This window comes from Ictidomys tridecemlineatus, chromosome 9 (genome assembly GCF_052094955.1).
Source record: "Ictidomys tridecemlineatus isolate mIctTri1 chromosome 9, mIctTri1.hap1, whole genome shotgun sequence".
Taxonomy (NCBI): Eukaryota; Metazoa; Chordata; class Mammalia; order Rodentia; family Sciuridae; genus Ictidomys; species Ictidomys tridecemlineatus.
Window position 1 is genome coordinate 29,876,756 of NC_135485.1, and position 16,536 is coordinate 29,893,291.

Here is a 16,536-nt window from a genome sequence, read left to right on the forward strand (position 1 = left end):
CTCAGCCTCCCAAATCATTGGGATTACAGGCATGCACCACCACACCCAGTATATTTTTTGTTATTAATATCAGTGTCTTGAAATTTTTGCCTTATATTTGATTAAATTTAGACTTGAGGGGATAGGGGTATAGCTCAGTTGCTTATTAGGCAATAGGCCCTGGGTTTGATTCTCAGCATTGCAAAAACAAACAAAAAAACCCCAAACCTCAGTTTTTTACTTTATAAACAAACAGGAGAAAATATCTTTTAAGAATATTTTTTCCTGGTTCAGGTATGACGATATGCACCTATCATGCTACTGGAAAGACTGAGTGAGATGGGAGGTTCAAATTTAAGACAAACTTGAGCAATACAGCCAGACCCAGTATAAGAAAAAAAAAAAAATCTCTCCTGGGACCCATGTATTTTCACATCCATTTATCAGAGATTGACATTCCCATTATATTTCTATACCTTCAAGAGTCTAATTTTGGGGAATAAAAGGAAAGAGGGTTGGGACTAGGAAAAACAGCAGTATGTTCATATATGAATACTCAACCAGTGTAATTCCATAGCCTGTACAACCACAAGAATGGGAAGTTATACTCCATATATGCATAATATGTCAAAACACATTCTGTCATGTATAAAAAGAATAAAAAGTTTTAAAAGAGTCTAATTTCATTTATAAGTATATTCTTTATTCACTCTTAAGGATCAAAAGTGATAGTACATGCTAATTCTACAAAAAGCATACTTCTAATCACTATATAAAGAAACACTGAATTGATAGAAAATCTACTTATTATCAACAATTTATTTGAACAAATGTTTATACCTGCTTTAAGTGGCCCATGAGAATATACACCTATATAAAACTGTTTTAAAAACAACCAACTGGCTGGGCACAATGGCACACACCTGTAACCCCAACATCTTGGGAGGCTGTGGCAAGAGGATCATGAGTTCAAAGTCAGACTCAACAACTTGCTAGAGGCACTTAGTAAATCAGTGAGACTCTGTCTCTAAATAAAACACAAAAAAGGGATGGAGATGTGGCTCAATGGTTAAGTGCCCCTAGGTTCAATCCTTGGTATCAAAAAATAATAATAGGGCTGGGGATGTGCCTCAAGCGGTAGCACACTCGCCTGGCATGCGTGGGGCCCGGGTTCGATCCTCAGCACCACATACAAACAAAGATGTTGTGTCCGCCAAAAACTAAAAAATAAATATAAAAAAATTCTCTGTCTCTCTCTCCCTCTCTTTAAAAAAAAATAATAATAATAAAATAAAACAAAACAACTGTTATAATAGTAATGAATATATACTTTGGGCTGGGTGTATAGCCCAGTGGCAGATACTTGCTGAGCATAGGCAAGGCCCTGGCTTGATCCCTAGTACCACACACATAATACAAATCCATAAACAGGAACTGTGGCTTTTGCCTGCATCTTAGCAGGCAAAGAAGTTCTATGAAACTAAAAATAATTGTATGCTATACAGCAACAAAGGCTGTACATGTTTATTTACCTATGATAGCTAATTTCACCAATATAAACCTATATAAATAAAGGTAATAATGGAAAGAACTGCTCTAATTAAGAGCTTTAATTGTTTTAATTCAATCCACTATGGAATTTCAATTATGAAATACTTTTTTAGTGCTCATCAGATAAAAACTCCCAATAACCAATATTCTCACAAAAACAGAATAAGAGGGGCTGGGGATGTGGCTCAGTGGTAGAGTATTTGCTAGTAAGTGTGAAGCCCTAGGTTAAATTCTCAGCACCACAAAAATAAATAAATTAAGTAAAACTATGGAATCAACTCAAAAAACACACAAACAAACAGAAATACAGATTGTTCTGAATGGGACTGTCCTGATTATCTCACCAGATTGATCAGCCTTCTCATCGCATGTTCATGAGAGCAAACACATTCACAGGGATCGAATCCACCTTCTGCCATGATTACCCAGCTTGATTTTACTTGACTGTTTAAATCTAGGAGGAAGGAAAAAATAGTATAAGACTACTATTCAGTTACTCATTCTTTTGAGCATTAAAAAATTCATTATATAGATTCATAATAGATTTAATTATATAGTTCATATTTATTAATGACCTACACCTGTGTAGTTATTGCTAATTCTATAAGATTATGAATTTATCATATGAATTATGAATCTATACAAGTGAATTTTACTTGCCATCAGACCAATTTCCTAAAAAGCAAACATCTTCAGATGCTTTTAAACTGGGCCCACTTAGGATGATAGTGCCTCTTCTGAATTACTTTTTTATCTTTTATTAGTTCCAGTAATCAAAATTTAAAGCAACCTTTACCTCATCAAGAAAGTAGTCTGAAAGAAAAAAAATTAAGGTATCTTTATTAATACCAAGTTTGTTTGTTTTTGGTGCCAGGGACTGAACCCAAGGGTGCTTAACCACTGAGCCACATTGCCAGCCCCTGTTTAAAATATTTTATTTAGGGACAGAGTCTGCTAAGTTGCTTGAGGCCTTGCTAAGTTGCTAAGGCTGGCTTTGAACTCATAATTCTCCTGCCTTAGCTTCCAGAGCTGCTGGGATTATAGGCATGTGCTACCACGCCCAACTGATACCAAGGTTTACAGAAGGAAATTAATAATGATAGTTAGGATATAGCTAGGTTGATTCTGAAAAACAGAGAGGCCGAGATGGAGTACTAGCAACCAGATTTAACCTTCTCTTTAAAGCAATTTTTGAAAACTGAATAAATGAATAGTGGTTTTAAAACCTCTGAACATCAGTCAATAAAGATGACAAGATTCCTGAGAGATGGGAGAACAAATGAGATGAGTGCAATGATTGATTCAGTTTAGTGCTTGGAGGAGTTTTTTAGGCAAAGTACAGGAAGAGGAAATGATCTGAAATAAGACCAAAGAAGTTAGAAGGAGGCCAGGCCACACAGAGTCTTTCAGGCCTTATTGGGGATTATGTCTTTACCCAAAGAGCAATGCAAAACCCATAGTTTTATCCTGGCACACTTTGAAAAGATCATTTGGCTGCAATATGGAAAACTGAGAGAAGTCTGACTAGATAAAGGGAACCTAGTTAAAATGCTCTTTCAATAGGACATTGATAATGGTGCATGTTGTAGAAATATATAGATTTTGATGACAGCATATAAAATCACTGGGAAGAAAACAAAGTATTCCATAAACTGTGTTCAGATAATTGGCTCTCTCACTATCCTCATTCTTTAATCTAAAATAAATTTTAGAATCCATGAATGATTTAACTTTTTAAAATGAAGTCACACATAGAAATAGTCAAATAAAAAAAGGATCAGTATAATGTCCACAAACTAACCCACACATACAACTGCAAGAAAATGACTAGGGTACACACAGAAGGACAAAAAGCTAAGAAACCATAAAGGAACGTATCTATTTTAACAATCAAAAACAGTAAATAAGGGGCTGGAGCTGTGACTTGGCAGTAGCCCACTTGCCTGGTATGTGTGAGGCACTGGGTTTAATTCTCAGCACCACATATAAATAAATAAATAAAGGTCTATGAACAACTTAAATGTGTGTGTGCATACATATACACACACATGTGTGTGTACATACATACACACACATATACAAAAACAGTAAATAATAAACAAAATACACTATAAAATGAAAAGACAAACTTAGAAAAAACATCTACATTATATATCAGGGCTAATATTTTCATACTGAAAAATCAATATGAAAATAGCAACCTAACAGAAAAATAGGCAAAGACCATGTTCACAGAAAAATACAGCCAATAAGCAAACACAAAAGAAATGTAAATCAAAACAGTGCCATTTTTACCTATCAGAAGATTGGTGACACATGATTATAATTCCGTCTACTTGAGATGCTAAGGCAAGAGAATCACAAGTTCAAGGTAAGCCTGGGCAATTTAACCAGACTATCTAAAAAGTAAAAATAAAAAGGTCTAGGGATGTAACTTGCCTAACAAGCACAAAGCTCTGGGTTCAACTCCCATTACCACACAAAGAGAAAGACTGGTAAAAGTAATTTGGACATTCATATCAAAATACATATCAAATTTGGTGGCAGGGGTAGGGTAAGTGATTGCTGGGGATTGAACCCAGAGCTTTGTGCTCTACTACTGAGCTACACCTCTAGTCCCCAAAAATGCAAAAATTTTTATAAGAATGTTCACTAGAATATCATAAGAGAAAAAAAGGTTATGCAAAGTGTCTATCAGGGTTGTTCTGATGAAATAAATGATAGTATATGAGATCCTATACAGGTGTTAGAAAGAATTAGATTTTATGTGGTGATTTGGGGAAATATCTAAGTTGCAAAACTATCAGGGCAAATCTACCTTCCATCTAAAACCTGTTTGTCAGAGCTAAATAGAAGGGAGGTAGAGCCTAAACTGGAGAGCCTTGCCTTCCAGAAGCTAGGAAATACAATATACAAATGTGATTAATTCATGTTTTTGTCCAAGACTATTCTGTCCCTTTTTATTTTTATTTTTATTTTTTTTTTTTTTGGTACCAGAGATTGAATCCATGGGCTCTGAGCTACAATCTCAGCCCCTCTTATTTTGAGACCGGGTCCTGCTAAATTGCTGAGGTCTCAGTAAGTTACTGAGGCTGGCTTTGAACTTGCAATCCTCCTGCCTTAGCCTCCTGAGTCTCTGAGATTACAGACATACACCACCATGCCCAGCCTCTCACATCTTTAAAATTGATTAGCTTTCGAGCTGGGGTTGTGACTGAGTGGTGGAGTGCTGGCCTAGCATGCTTGAGACACTGAGTTCAATCCTCAGCACCACATAAATGTAAAATAAAAGATATTGTGTCTACTTAAAACTAAAAAATAAATGTTAAAAAAATTGACTAGCTTTCATGTTAGTGAACTGTGCACATACAACACAGAAAGCTCTCAAAGTAAATATAATCTACCTTGATGGGTAGATAAAATTCACCCTTGAAATTTCTCAATAGGGTAGAGACTGCTGACATGGATATAATCAAGCGGAGACTAACATTGGTCCTTGGTCCTCCATATCTGTATACCCCCAGACCAATGGTACTGGTTAAAATTAAAAGAAATTTTACTAAGATTTAAAAAAAAATAAATGCAATTACAAAATGCTGAATACCTTCCCAGTTCCAAAGCCTCTGAGCATGGAAATTTTAAGAAAGCACTAGAATGATTTTGCTAAAGAAAAAAATGTTTAGGGGGCTGAGGTGGTGGCTCAGTGATAGAGTGCTTGCCTAGCATGTATGAGGCACTGGGTTAGATCCTCCGCAGCACATAAAATCAAACTAATATGTATCCACCTAAAACTAAAGATACATAAATAAATAAATATTTTTTAAAAAGAAAGAAAGAAAGGTTTAGCCAGGCACAGTGTAACACTCCTGTAATCCAGCAGTTTAGGAGGCTGAGGCAGAATATCTCAAGTTCAAAGCTAGCCCCATATGTATATATGTGACTGCATGACCAATGTGATTCTGCAACCTGTACACTCAGAAAAATGAGAAATTATACCCCATCTGATTCAAATGTATGACATGTCAAGATCATTGTATTGTCATGTGTATCTAATTAAACAAATTTTAAAAATAGGAAAAAAAAGCTAGCCCCAGCAATTTAGCAAGGCTTTAAGCAACTTAGTGAGACCCCCATCTCAAAATAAAATTTTAAGAAAGGGCTGGGGATATGGTTAAGTGCCCCTGGGTTTAATCCCTAGTAGCAAAAAAAAAAAAAAAAAAAAAGTTTGGTTTTATTACTGTACCATACATTAAAATGGTAAAACACAGTTATTTTCAATTCTCTGCTTATTTCTAATCTGTTTGATTAACAAAATTAGGTTTTATTCCTCTTCCCTGAAAAAAAAAAAAAAAAGATTCTTCAGGACAGGAACCTTAGCTGTTCTTAATTGTTACCATCTCCAAATACCTCATTTACTGTTTCAGCCACTGTATTCATGAAAAAATATTAACTGAATTATTGACAATGTTTATTCTCTCTATATCTATAAATGCCAGGAACAATGTAAACAAACTAGAATTTTTAATTATATTCCAGTCTTGATTAATCACAAGTAAATGAAAAAGTACATTTATAAATACGACATTCCTGAGATTTAGTGCTGAGCTTCTGTAGAACTTCCTTCAAGTAATCTCAAACTGTTTTTTTTTTTTTTTCTTGGTAATGAAAATGTTACATTTTATTTCTTAGGAAAGAGTTGACTAATTGCTGATGTAAACAATACTACATTTTTTCTACATTGAGGTTGGTTAAACTACTCCAAAATTCACACCACTCTTCCTCCTTCTCCAGCATTTGGCTTAAATCTATTCAGGAGCAGTGGAATCACTACTTTTTGACTCCTCAAAAATAAACAAACATTCTTGCAAGCATGAGGCACTGGATTAGATCCTCAGCACCACATAAAAATAAACAAATAAAATAAAAAAAATAAACAAACACATCTCTTCTGCAGTCAAACTGTTTTAATTACTACTTAGTTTCCAGTTAACAGTTTCCATTTTAAGATCACCTTCAGAGAAATGAAAAAATGCTCCAGAGAACTTGGAGCAGGCTATCTATTCCCTACAACCTTTTTTTTTTTTTTTTAAACACAATGGACACAGCTGATTAAGACCCAAGAACAATCTCAATATATATCAGCAGCTAAAGCACTAGAGCAAAAAGAAAAAAGAAAAAAAAAAGAGCAGTCCCAACCACCCCATATTTAAATCCCTTGATCTCCAGATAGGACAAGAAGCTGCTCTATCCTGAGTGAGAGAGAACAAGGTTACTGAATCAGAACTTGGTAAATCTGCCTCAAAGAGGTCTTCAGTAGAAGGAAATTTGAAATAATGATTTTACCCTTCCTGATTCATAGAGTTGTTAGCCTCCTCTATTTCCTTAATTTTAGAAAACAACGCTAATATCAAAAAGGCATGATCCTGGCTAGGTGCAGTGGCGCAAGCCTGTAATCACAGAGGCTCAGAAAGCTGAAGCAGGAGGATTGCAAGTTCAAAGCCAGTCTCAGCAACTTAGTGGGGCCCTAAGGAACTCAGTGACACTGTTTCTAAATAAATTACAAAAAAGGGCTGGTTCAGTGGTGGGAGTGCCCCCGAGTTCAATCCCCCCACACACACACAAAAGGCATGTTCGTTAAGGATAACTACCTTTACTACTTTTGGCACGAATTTAACTCAGGGGTGCTTTAATACTGAACTATAGCCCCATCACTGGTCCTTTTTTTGTTGTTTTTTAAAGACAGGGTCTAAGTTGCTACAAGCCTCACTGTGTTGCTAAAAATTGCAATCCTCCTGACTCAGCCTCACCAGAGTGGTTGGGGTTAGAGGTGTACACAACCACACTCAGCTACTATTTGTTTCTTAAAAATGTGTAATATGGGCTGGGGTTGTGGCTCAGTGGTAGAGCACTTGCATAGCATGTGTGAGGCACTGGGTTCAATCCTCAGCACCACATATAAAAAATAAAGATCCATCAATAATAACAACAAAAGTTTTTTAAATGTGTTAATATATTGTTACAAATAGTCATAAAATCATGGATATACACTTAAATTTTTCAAAATTTTAAATAATGGGGGGAGGATTGTTGAGGATATAGCTCAAAAGTAGAGCACTTGCTAGCATTCACGAGGCCCTGGTTGTAATCCCCAGTACTTCAGAAAAACCATCATCATCATCCAGGGGGAATAAGGGAATTAGATATTGGCTTAGATGAAAAGAAACTAGACATGAGTTGACAATGCAGTTATGTGATAAGTACTAAGGAGTTCCTACACCACTCCTTTATATTTTCATATTCATTTGATTGATATTTGACACCAATATATCAGCATCTTCCTAATATAAAAAATATTTATGATAGCAATATGACTCTAGGTATACTAACCAACACAGCTCATAGGTCATTTTTAATGTAGTATTAAGTATAATAAGTACACATATTTAAAGCTCTCAAACCCATCCACTCTTAAACAATTCACAGCACAGAAACGAAGTGAAATAATGTGTATGTTGAGAAGGCAAAAACAATTCCCTTATTTGCTGATCTGGGTCATTTTCTCTCTCTACTACAAGTAACATAACCTTTCCTCGTAGAGTTTGGAAGTAATAAATTAGTTGAGTCACCTGTTTCTATATGTGGTGAGGGAATTTTCCAAAGCTATTAACCAATTTATCATTGGCTATTATAACCTTAAAACACTTCACCTCATGATAGGTTTGTTTGATTTATGTAATTTCACCTTTAGAGAATCAAATTTAATTTCCTGCTTACAATTTTGGTTAAAAAGGAGATATCGTTCTTCTACTACAAAGTGCTTTTAGCCTGGTATGGTGGCGTAAACCTGTAATCCCAGTTGCTTGGGAGGGTGAGGCAGGAGGATCATGAGATCAAAGCCAGCCTCAGCAAAAGTGAGGTGCTAAGCAATTTAGTGAGACCCTATCTCTAAATAAAATACAAAATAGGGTTGAGGATGTAGGTTGAATGCCCCTGAGTTCAATCCCCAGTACAAAAAAAAAAAAGTGCTTTTAAAAAAATTATTGTTGTACAATTAGGCTTAGAATGAGGACTTGATTCCTTAAAAGAAGTTCATAAGAAGGTACCAGGGATTGTGATGCACACCTGTAATCCCAGCTGCTAGAGAGGTTAAGGAAGGAGGACTGCAGATCCTAGACCAACATGGACAGTTTAGCAAGACCTGTCTCAAAATAAAAAATAAAAAGGGCTGGGAATGTAGCTTAGTGGTAGAGCACCCCTGGGTGACATCCCCAGTGGGCAGGGTGGGGGTAGAACAGGACTGGATCTTAATAAGGCCAAAATTCTTAGTAAGAAATAGTAACAACAGCAAAGATAGTCCTTTATATTTTTATCAGATCAATTTCAGTGGGTCACCAGAGTACATAAAGTACAATGGAAAACATCAAACTTCCTATTCTCTCCATAATTCTTCCTTTCCCCCAAAGGTCATCACTTAACAGTCTCATATGAATACCTTCAGGTCTTTTTAAAAATATTTATTTATTTGTAGATGAACACATAGTATCTTTATTTTTATGTGGTTCTGAGGATAGAACCCACTGCCTCACACATGTGAAGCAAGTGCTTTACCACTGAGCTACAGCCCCAGCCCCTACTTTCAGGTCTTTTAATACACATTTATACTCTCTCTCTCTCTCACACACACACACACACACACACACGTGGTGTGTGTGTGTGTGTGTGTGTATGTAGTTTTATGAGGTGTTTGGTATGTGTTTTATGTGTTCTGCATCTTGCTTTTCTGTAAAGTCTTGGAGACCTTTCATTTCAATATATAAAACTCAGCTGGGTATGGTGGCACAGTTCCTAGTAAGGCCAGAGGCTGAAGGCAGGAGTATCACAATTCAAAGCCGGCCACATTTCTGAGGCCCTAAGCAACTCAGCAAGACCCTATCTCAAAAAATGGGGATATGGGAGCTAGGGTTGTAGCTCAATGGTAGAGGGCTTGTCTAGCATGTGTGAGGCACTGGGTTCAATTCTCAGCACTGCATGTAAATAAATAAAGTTCCATCAACAACTAAAAAATTATATATATATTAAGGCTGGAATTGTGGCTCAGTGGCAGAGCACTTGCCTTGCATATAGAGACATGGGGTTCCTCATATCCACATAAAAATAAAAAAAAAATAAAGGCATTGTGTTCATCTACAACTAAAAATATATTTTTTAAAAAATAATATATATATTTTTAGGCCAGGCGTGGTGGTGCATGCTGTAATCCCAGTGGCTGGGGAAGTGGAGGTAGGAGGTGGAGGCAGGAGGATCACAAGTTCAAAACCAGCCTCAGAATTTAGCAAGGCACTAAACAACTCAGTGAGACCCTATCTCTAATAAAATACAAAATAGGGCTAGGGATGTAGTGGTCAAATGCCCCCGAGTTCAATCCCTGGTATCCGCCTCCCCACCAAAAAAATTTTATATATATATATATTTTAATGGGGATATGGCTCAGTAAGATTCCTGGTACATACACACACAAAAAAAAACAAGGCTCTATCTCACTTTATAATGGCTATATAATACTCTAAAACATGAATAAATAAAATATAAAATAACTTAAGCACTCTTTCATTGGAGACTAAGTATTTATGGCATTTTCAATTTTTAAAAAAATATTGCAACAACCATCTTTGTACCTATATTTTGGAAGACTGAAAAAGAAATCTCCAGATTTAAAGGAATGCATAAAAAGGCTTTACCATTTTATTTTTGTGGTACTGGGGAAGGAACCCAGAACCTTGTATATGATGCTAGACAAGCACTGTACCAATAAACTACACATAATCCATCCCTAGTTAAACAATTCTACCAACAGTGCATAGTACATATTACAAATTATAGAGTACAACTACAGATTACTAATTATATAGTAGTATGTAGATATAATCAATTTTTAAAACTCTGTCAGTATGTCAGGCTCAAAGAGTATCCCTGTTTTTATTTCCCAATTTTAACAAAACTGAATGAGCATTTTTTCAAGTTTACCAGGATTTATATATCTTCCTGTTCAAATTTGTTTTTCTCTTACTGATTTTGGGAGTACTTTATATTACTGGTTTTTTTTTAAAACCAGGAATTGAATCCAGAAGCAGTTAACCACTGAGCCACACACCCAATCTTTTTTATTTTTTGAGACTGGGTCTAAATTGCTTAGGGCCTTTCTAAGCTACTGTGACTGGCTCCAAACTTGTTAATTCTCCTATCTAAGACTCCTACATCACTAGGAATACAAGCAGGAGCTACCAAGCCTGGCAATATCTTCAATTTTTTAAAAAAAATTACAATGTAAAAGCTCCTTAAAAGGATATATCCCATATGGGTGTGGAGGCTCATGCCTGTAATCCCAGTTCTTCTAGAGGCAAAAGCAAAAGGATCAAAAAATTTGAGGCCAGCCTGTATGGCTTAACAAGACCCTGTCTCAAAAAATAAAAGTTAAAAAAGAGTTGGGAATATAAGTCAGTATAGAATGCTTGCCTAGCATGCCCAGGGCCCTAGGTTCAGTCTTACACACACACACACACAGATACATACCAACCAGGTAACCAGGTATTTTTTTATCAATACAACTAATGTGAACTCACATTCGCTTACCATCATATAAACACTTTCCTCCCTAAATATTTAATTGACTTAGAAGACATTTTTCATTATATATCAAATAAAGAGCCTCAGCCCCTCATAGCCACAAAAAAATCATCTCTGAAAAAGGAAAAAAGCTGAAGGAAATTGTCAAAAGAAACCCTTCCCCCAGATAATGAAAACCCAAGGTTTATTATCATCCTTTAATTCCTTTAACATAACTCTGGAAGATACTGGCATATTTATTCAAAGAATAAAGCAAATTAAAATAAACAAGGTAAGGTGTCACATGCCTGTAATCCCAGCTACTTGGGAGGCTAAGGCAGGAGTATCACAAATTTATCAAGCCCATGTATTAAAATAAAAAGGACTGGGATATAGCTCAGGGATAGAGTTCTTGTCTAGCATGCATTGACCCTGGATTTGATCCCCAGTACTGCAAAATAAATAAGTAAAACCCTTCCCAAATATTTATTCAAAAACATTGCTTTTGGTGTTAGGGATTAAACCCAGAGCCCTTTGCCCATGCTAGGCAAGTATTCTACCATTTAATTATCTCCTCAACCCAATTTCATATTATATTATTTTCAGTTTCTATCTTGAATTTGAACTATTTTTCTATGATTTATAGTTTCATTAACTTGTTAACAGTCTGAAATGATAGTTATTTTAGTAGAAAAATATGTGAAAACAGAATTTTAATTTCACTTTGAAGATATATAGACAAAGAAAAGCAAATAATCTACAAAAAGTTCTCAATCTTATTGTAATAATAGTAGATTAAAAGCCAATAATAGAGGCTAGAATTGTGGCTCAGCAGTAGAGCGCTCACCTAGCACTGGGTTCAATCCTCAGCACAACATAAAAATTAATTAATGATATTGTATCCACCTACAACTAAAAAATAAATTTATCTTAAAAAAAATAAAAAAATAAAAAGCCAAAAATAGAGCTGGACACAGTAGTGCACACCTGTAATCCCAGCGGCTAGGGAGGCTGAGGCAGGATAAAGCCAACCTCAGCAATTTAGCAAAGCCCTAAGCAACTTAATGAGACTCTGTCTCAAAATTAAAAATAAAAAGGGGCTGGGGATGTGGCTCAGTGGTTAAATGCCCTGGGCTAAATTTTACTAATTCCTAGGAGTAACAAATATGCTCAAAACATAAAATGTGATCTTCAAGATCATAAAAATAATTTTCAAAAGGGTTCACTATTTTTGTTACACAGCAATGCAAAATTGTAAATATTTCAAAAGTGCTTTTAAAATAAAATGCTTGAGAGAATCAGTCATGAATTTTTAAAGCATATAATCCAACCACAAACTAAATTAACTTAAAATAGTTCTCATATTAATTTGGACTGGAACTACCATTATCTGATTTTTACCTAAAATGGCCTTATTTCTTCTTTTACTAATGGCTAGCAACTTTTCCATATTTAATAAATTTAACAGGCAAAACAAAATTTCTAAAGAATACAACAGGATTAACAAAGTCTTGATCATGAGATCTACATAAAACAAAATCCTGAAGACTACTAAAAATCAAGGGCTAATGAGCAGAAGGGTAAATAAATCTCTTAAATGTGAAGAGAACAGTTAAAACAGCCGGTAGTGTCTCTACTTGCCCCTCTTCCCAGTACTGGGGATTAAACCCAGGGGTACTTTACCCCTGAGCCGCCACCAGACTTTTTTGCTTTCTTTCTTTTTCTACAGATGTGTTCCCCAATTCAATCTGGACTGTTACAAAGACAGAAAGCACAGGGATTATTTTCTTTTGCATCCTAGTGCAAACCAAAAGAACACAGCAAATTGTTCAAGGTCTATCAGTGGATGCTGACCACCAGACCTTTTCATTTTTAGACAGAGTCTCACTTAATTGCCCAAACTGGCTTCCAACTTTTGATTCTCCTGCCTCAGTCTCCAAAACCTCTGGGATTACAGGCACGCACCACCATGCCCAGCTCCACTAAATTTTTTTTAAATAGGTAAAGCCTAAGGGAAAAGATAATTCCCAAATGAGTCAATACAGCTAATTTAAAAATTAGAGAAATGAGGGGAAAAAATTAGATAAATGGGCTGGGGATGTAGCTCGGTGAAAGAGTGCATGTACAAAAGGTTCTGGGTTTAATTCTCCCAACAGTGTGAAAAAATACCTTAGTTCCATCATTAATTAAATGCAATTAATATAAATTTTAACCTAAAAACAAAAAGTTCAATAGAAGTTTAGTCATATATTATTAATCCTATAATGAACTATTACAACTCTCAACCCTCTGGGATGCAATTTGGCAATAGGTATCAAGAACTAAAAATATTCAGATCAGTCAGGCATTGTGGTATGCACTACTTGGGAGTCTGAGACAAGACAATTACTTGAACCCACAAGTTCTAAGTTAGCCTGCATAATATAGCATACTCATTTTAAAAATAAAACAAGAGCTAGGGGAGGTGGCATGCACCTGTAATCCAGCCACTCAGGAGGCTAAAACAGGACAATAATTTCAAGGCCAATCTTGGCAACTTATTGAGACCTTGTCTCAAAATAAAATTAGAGCTGGAGATGTAATTTAACAGTAGAGTGCTTGCTCAGCATGTGAGAGACCTTGGATTCAAGTGGTAGTATTAGAAAAAAAAATATGTGGACCAACTATGAAAACTGAACCACTGACTTTATAATACATTCTGTGTGATGCAGGCTTGATAGCATGTGCCCGCAGTTCAGCTACTCCAGAGGTTGAAATAAGAGGATCACTTGAGTGCAGAAGTTCAAAACCAGCCTTGGTAACATACATAGAGAGACCTTGTCACAAGAAAAAAACTGTATTTTTGTTTGTTTGATTAAAGTATACCAGTTTCAGAGTGAGGAAAAAAAAAACACTGTAGTAAAAGAAAAAGGTTTATGTATTTAGTGAACAAACATAATTAAGCAGAATATAAAATGGCACCTATAAAGACAGTACTTTAAAAAAGAGGGCTCATAAAAAACAACATAGAACTGGATATAGTAGTACACACCTGTAATCCCAGTGGCTCAGGAGGCTGAGGCAGGCAGATCACAAGTTCAAAGCCAGCCTCAGCAACATAGCGAGGCACTAAGCAACTCAGTGAGACCCTGACTCTAAATAAAACATAAAAAAGGGCTGGGGATGTGGCTCAGTAGTTAAGCACCCCTGAGTTAAAAAAAAAAAACATAGTAGGAAACTCTGGGTTGAGCAACTGGAAAATTTATGGGAACTTTGGGTTAGAACATTAGTTCCAGATGATATTAGGAAAACCCTTTTAAAGTGATATAAAGAAAGATTACTGACATTTTATTTATCTTGAATTAGTAATAACAGGCAATTGTTATTCAACATTATCCACTGATTTCCAGAATCTCTTGGAATTACCTATCCTGTAGTTGTACCAAAAGTCCCAAAAGTCTACTTTTTTTTTTTTTTTCTTTTTTTGGTACTGGGGATTTAACCCAGGGGCTATTTAGCAGTGAACTAAATCACTAGGATTACAGGCCTATGTCTCCACGCCCATCTAGAGTCTAATAAGTTTTGATTTGAGGCAGAATCCTGTGCAGCAGGCATTTTTATTTTTTTATCCAAACACTCACTACCTTTATATTTTATGATTTTGAGTCTTTGACTTCTGTTGCTCAGACTCCATTGTGGTAATAGATATAGACTGAACTTAAGACTTGGAAAGTTTTTTCTTTCTTTTCCTTTTTAAATAAATCCTCCATGATACTGAGCATCAAAACATGGAATAGTAAAATATGACAAATGGTGTAATCTGACTATCAGCTTATCCTCTCTACATTTCCAGTTAATCCCTTACTTTAAGAAAAAGAGCTGGAGGTATACTTCAGTGGTAGAGTGATTGCTCAGCATACACAAGGCCTTGGGTTCAATCCCTAGCATCAAGTAAATAATAAATAAAAGTTTTTAAAAAACAGTCAGTTCTAAGGATCCACAATTACTGCAAGTTGGGTTTTTGCCTTAATTTTTTCTTAAGCTGTACTATAAAAATATGTATCCTTATTTAACTCCTCTCTAATCACTAATTCCCTTTTCCTCTTCAATAGAGGGTAGTTCTCTGCTCCTTCTTACAAGAAAAACATTTACTAATTTCCTTTCCCTCATAAAAAGGGTGTTAGAAATCCATCACGCAGCATGTGAAAATCTTGTGGTTAAAAAGTATTTAGAATTATTATGTACCCAGAATTTAAACTTGGAAAAAGATTATTCTACCTTAAAATGATTACACTAGGGCTGGGGTTATGGCTCAGTGGCAGAGTGCTCGCCTAGCTGTGCGAGGCCCTGGGTTCGATACTCAGCACCACATAAAAATAAATAAATAAAATAAAGATATTGTGTCCAACTAAAAAATAATATGAAAAATAACTATACTAGTTACTATTGTGGTGATCAGATAATGACTTTTTTCTTGGTGTCCTCATTTTCTATACATTTTACACATTTTGAATCAAATTATACATTTATATATGGGTACAAATGTTTATATATAAATGCAATTTACCCACATGTAAACAAAAACTATTACCCAAAACAAAAATCAAATGCTGATGTGGAAATTCCCACACAATAGTGAAATAGTGGTGTTTATTTATAGATAGTTCTAAATTCTAAATCTTAAAAATTTAATACTTTAAAATAATTATGTAACTAGCTGACTATGGCCAATGTGCCTAGGAGCAGAAATAGAAGACTTTACTGTGTATACATTTCTGTATCTTCTGTAGCCAGGAATGTCCCATGCCTGTAGTCTCAGCTATGAGGAGGAGGAAAAATGATCTCTACAGTCCAGGAATTTGGGATTAAGGAATCCTAGTCAACATAACAAGATCTCAGCTCTTAAGGAAAAAAAAAAGGAGGGGGCATTTGTTTCTTCTGAATTTATACCATATGAATATTTCAATTATTCAAAGAGTTTTAAGTTTTTATTTTTTAGTGCTGTGGACTGAATCCAAGGACTTACTTCTACCCATAAGCTACAACCCTAGTCCTTAACTTTTATATACATACATGTATGTGTGTATGTATATATCTGTAGATGCACACAGTACCTCTGTTTTATTTATTTCATGGTGGTGTTGAGCATCAAACCTAGTGCCCCACACATGCTAGGAAAGTGCTCTAACACTGAGCTACAACTCCAGCCCTAGTCCTTAACTTTTTTTTTTTTTTTAATATTTATTTTTCAGTTTTCGGTGGACACAACATCTTTGTTGGTATGTGGTGCTGAGGATCGAACCTGGGTCGCACGCATACCAGGCGAGCGCGCTACCGCTTGAGCCACATCCCCAGCCCCTAGTCCTTAACTTTTTAAGAGTAACTTTCTTCCCTCTTCTAAACGCATTGGCTTTAAGAACAAAT

General features: G+C 35.6%; 1 protein-coding gene and 1 non-coding gene across 3 annotated transcripts in view; both read right to left on the minus strand.

Moving 5' to 3' along the window:
* Smim14 (small integral membrane protein 14) overlaps positions 1-16,536 on the minus strand; it is a 70,424-nt gene that overhangs the window by 38,704 nt on the left and 15,184 nt on the right. For both annotated transcript variants that reach the window (XM_005319927.5, XM_005319926.5), the window contains one exon: positions 1,875-1,984. In XM_005319927.5, coding sequence (XP_005319984.2) covers positions 1,875-1,949 — 75 coding nt within the window. In that variant the 5' untranslated portion in view covers positions 1,950-1,984. The remainder of the gene's footprint in view (positions 1-1,874; positions 1,985-16,536) is intronic.
* LOC120892481 (small nucleolar RNA SNORA31) lies at positions 12,861-12,985 on the minus strand. The gene has a single exon (XR_005737197.1). It is a non-coding gene; the product is annotated as a small nucleolar RNA SNORA31 (small nucleolar RNA).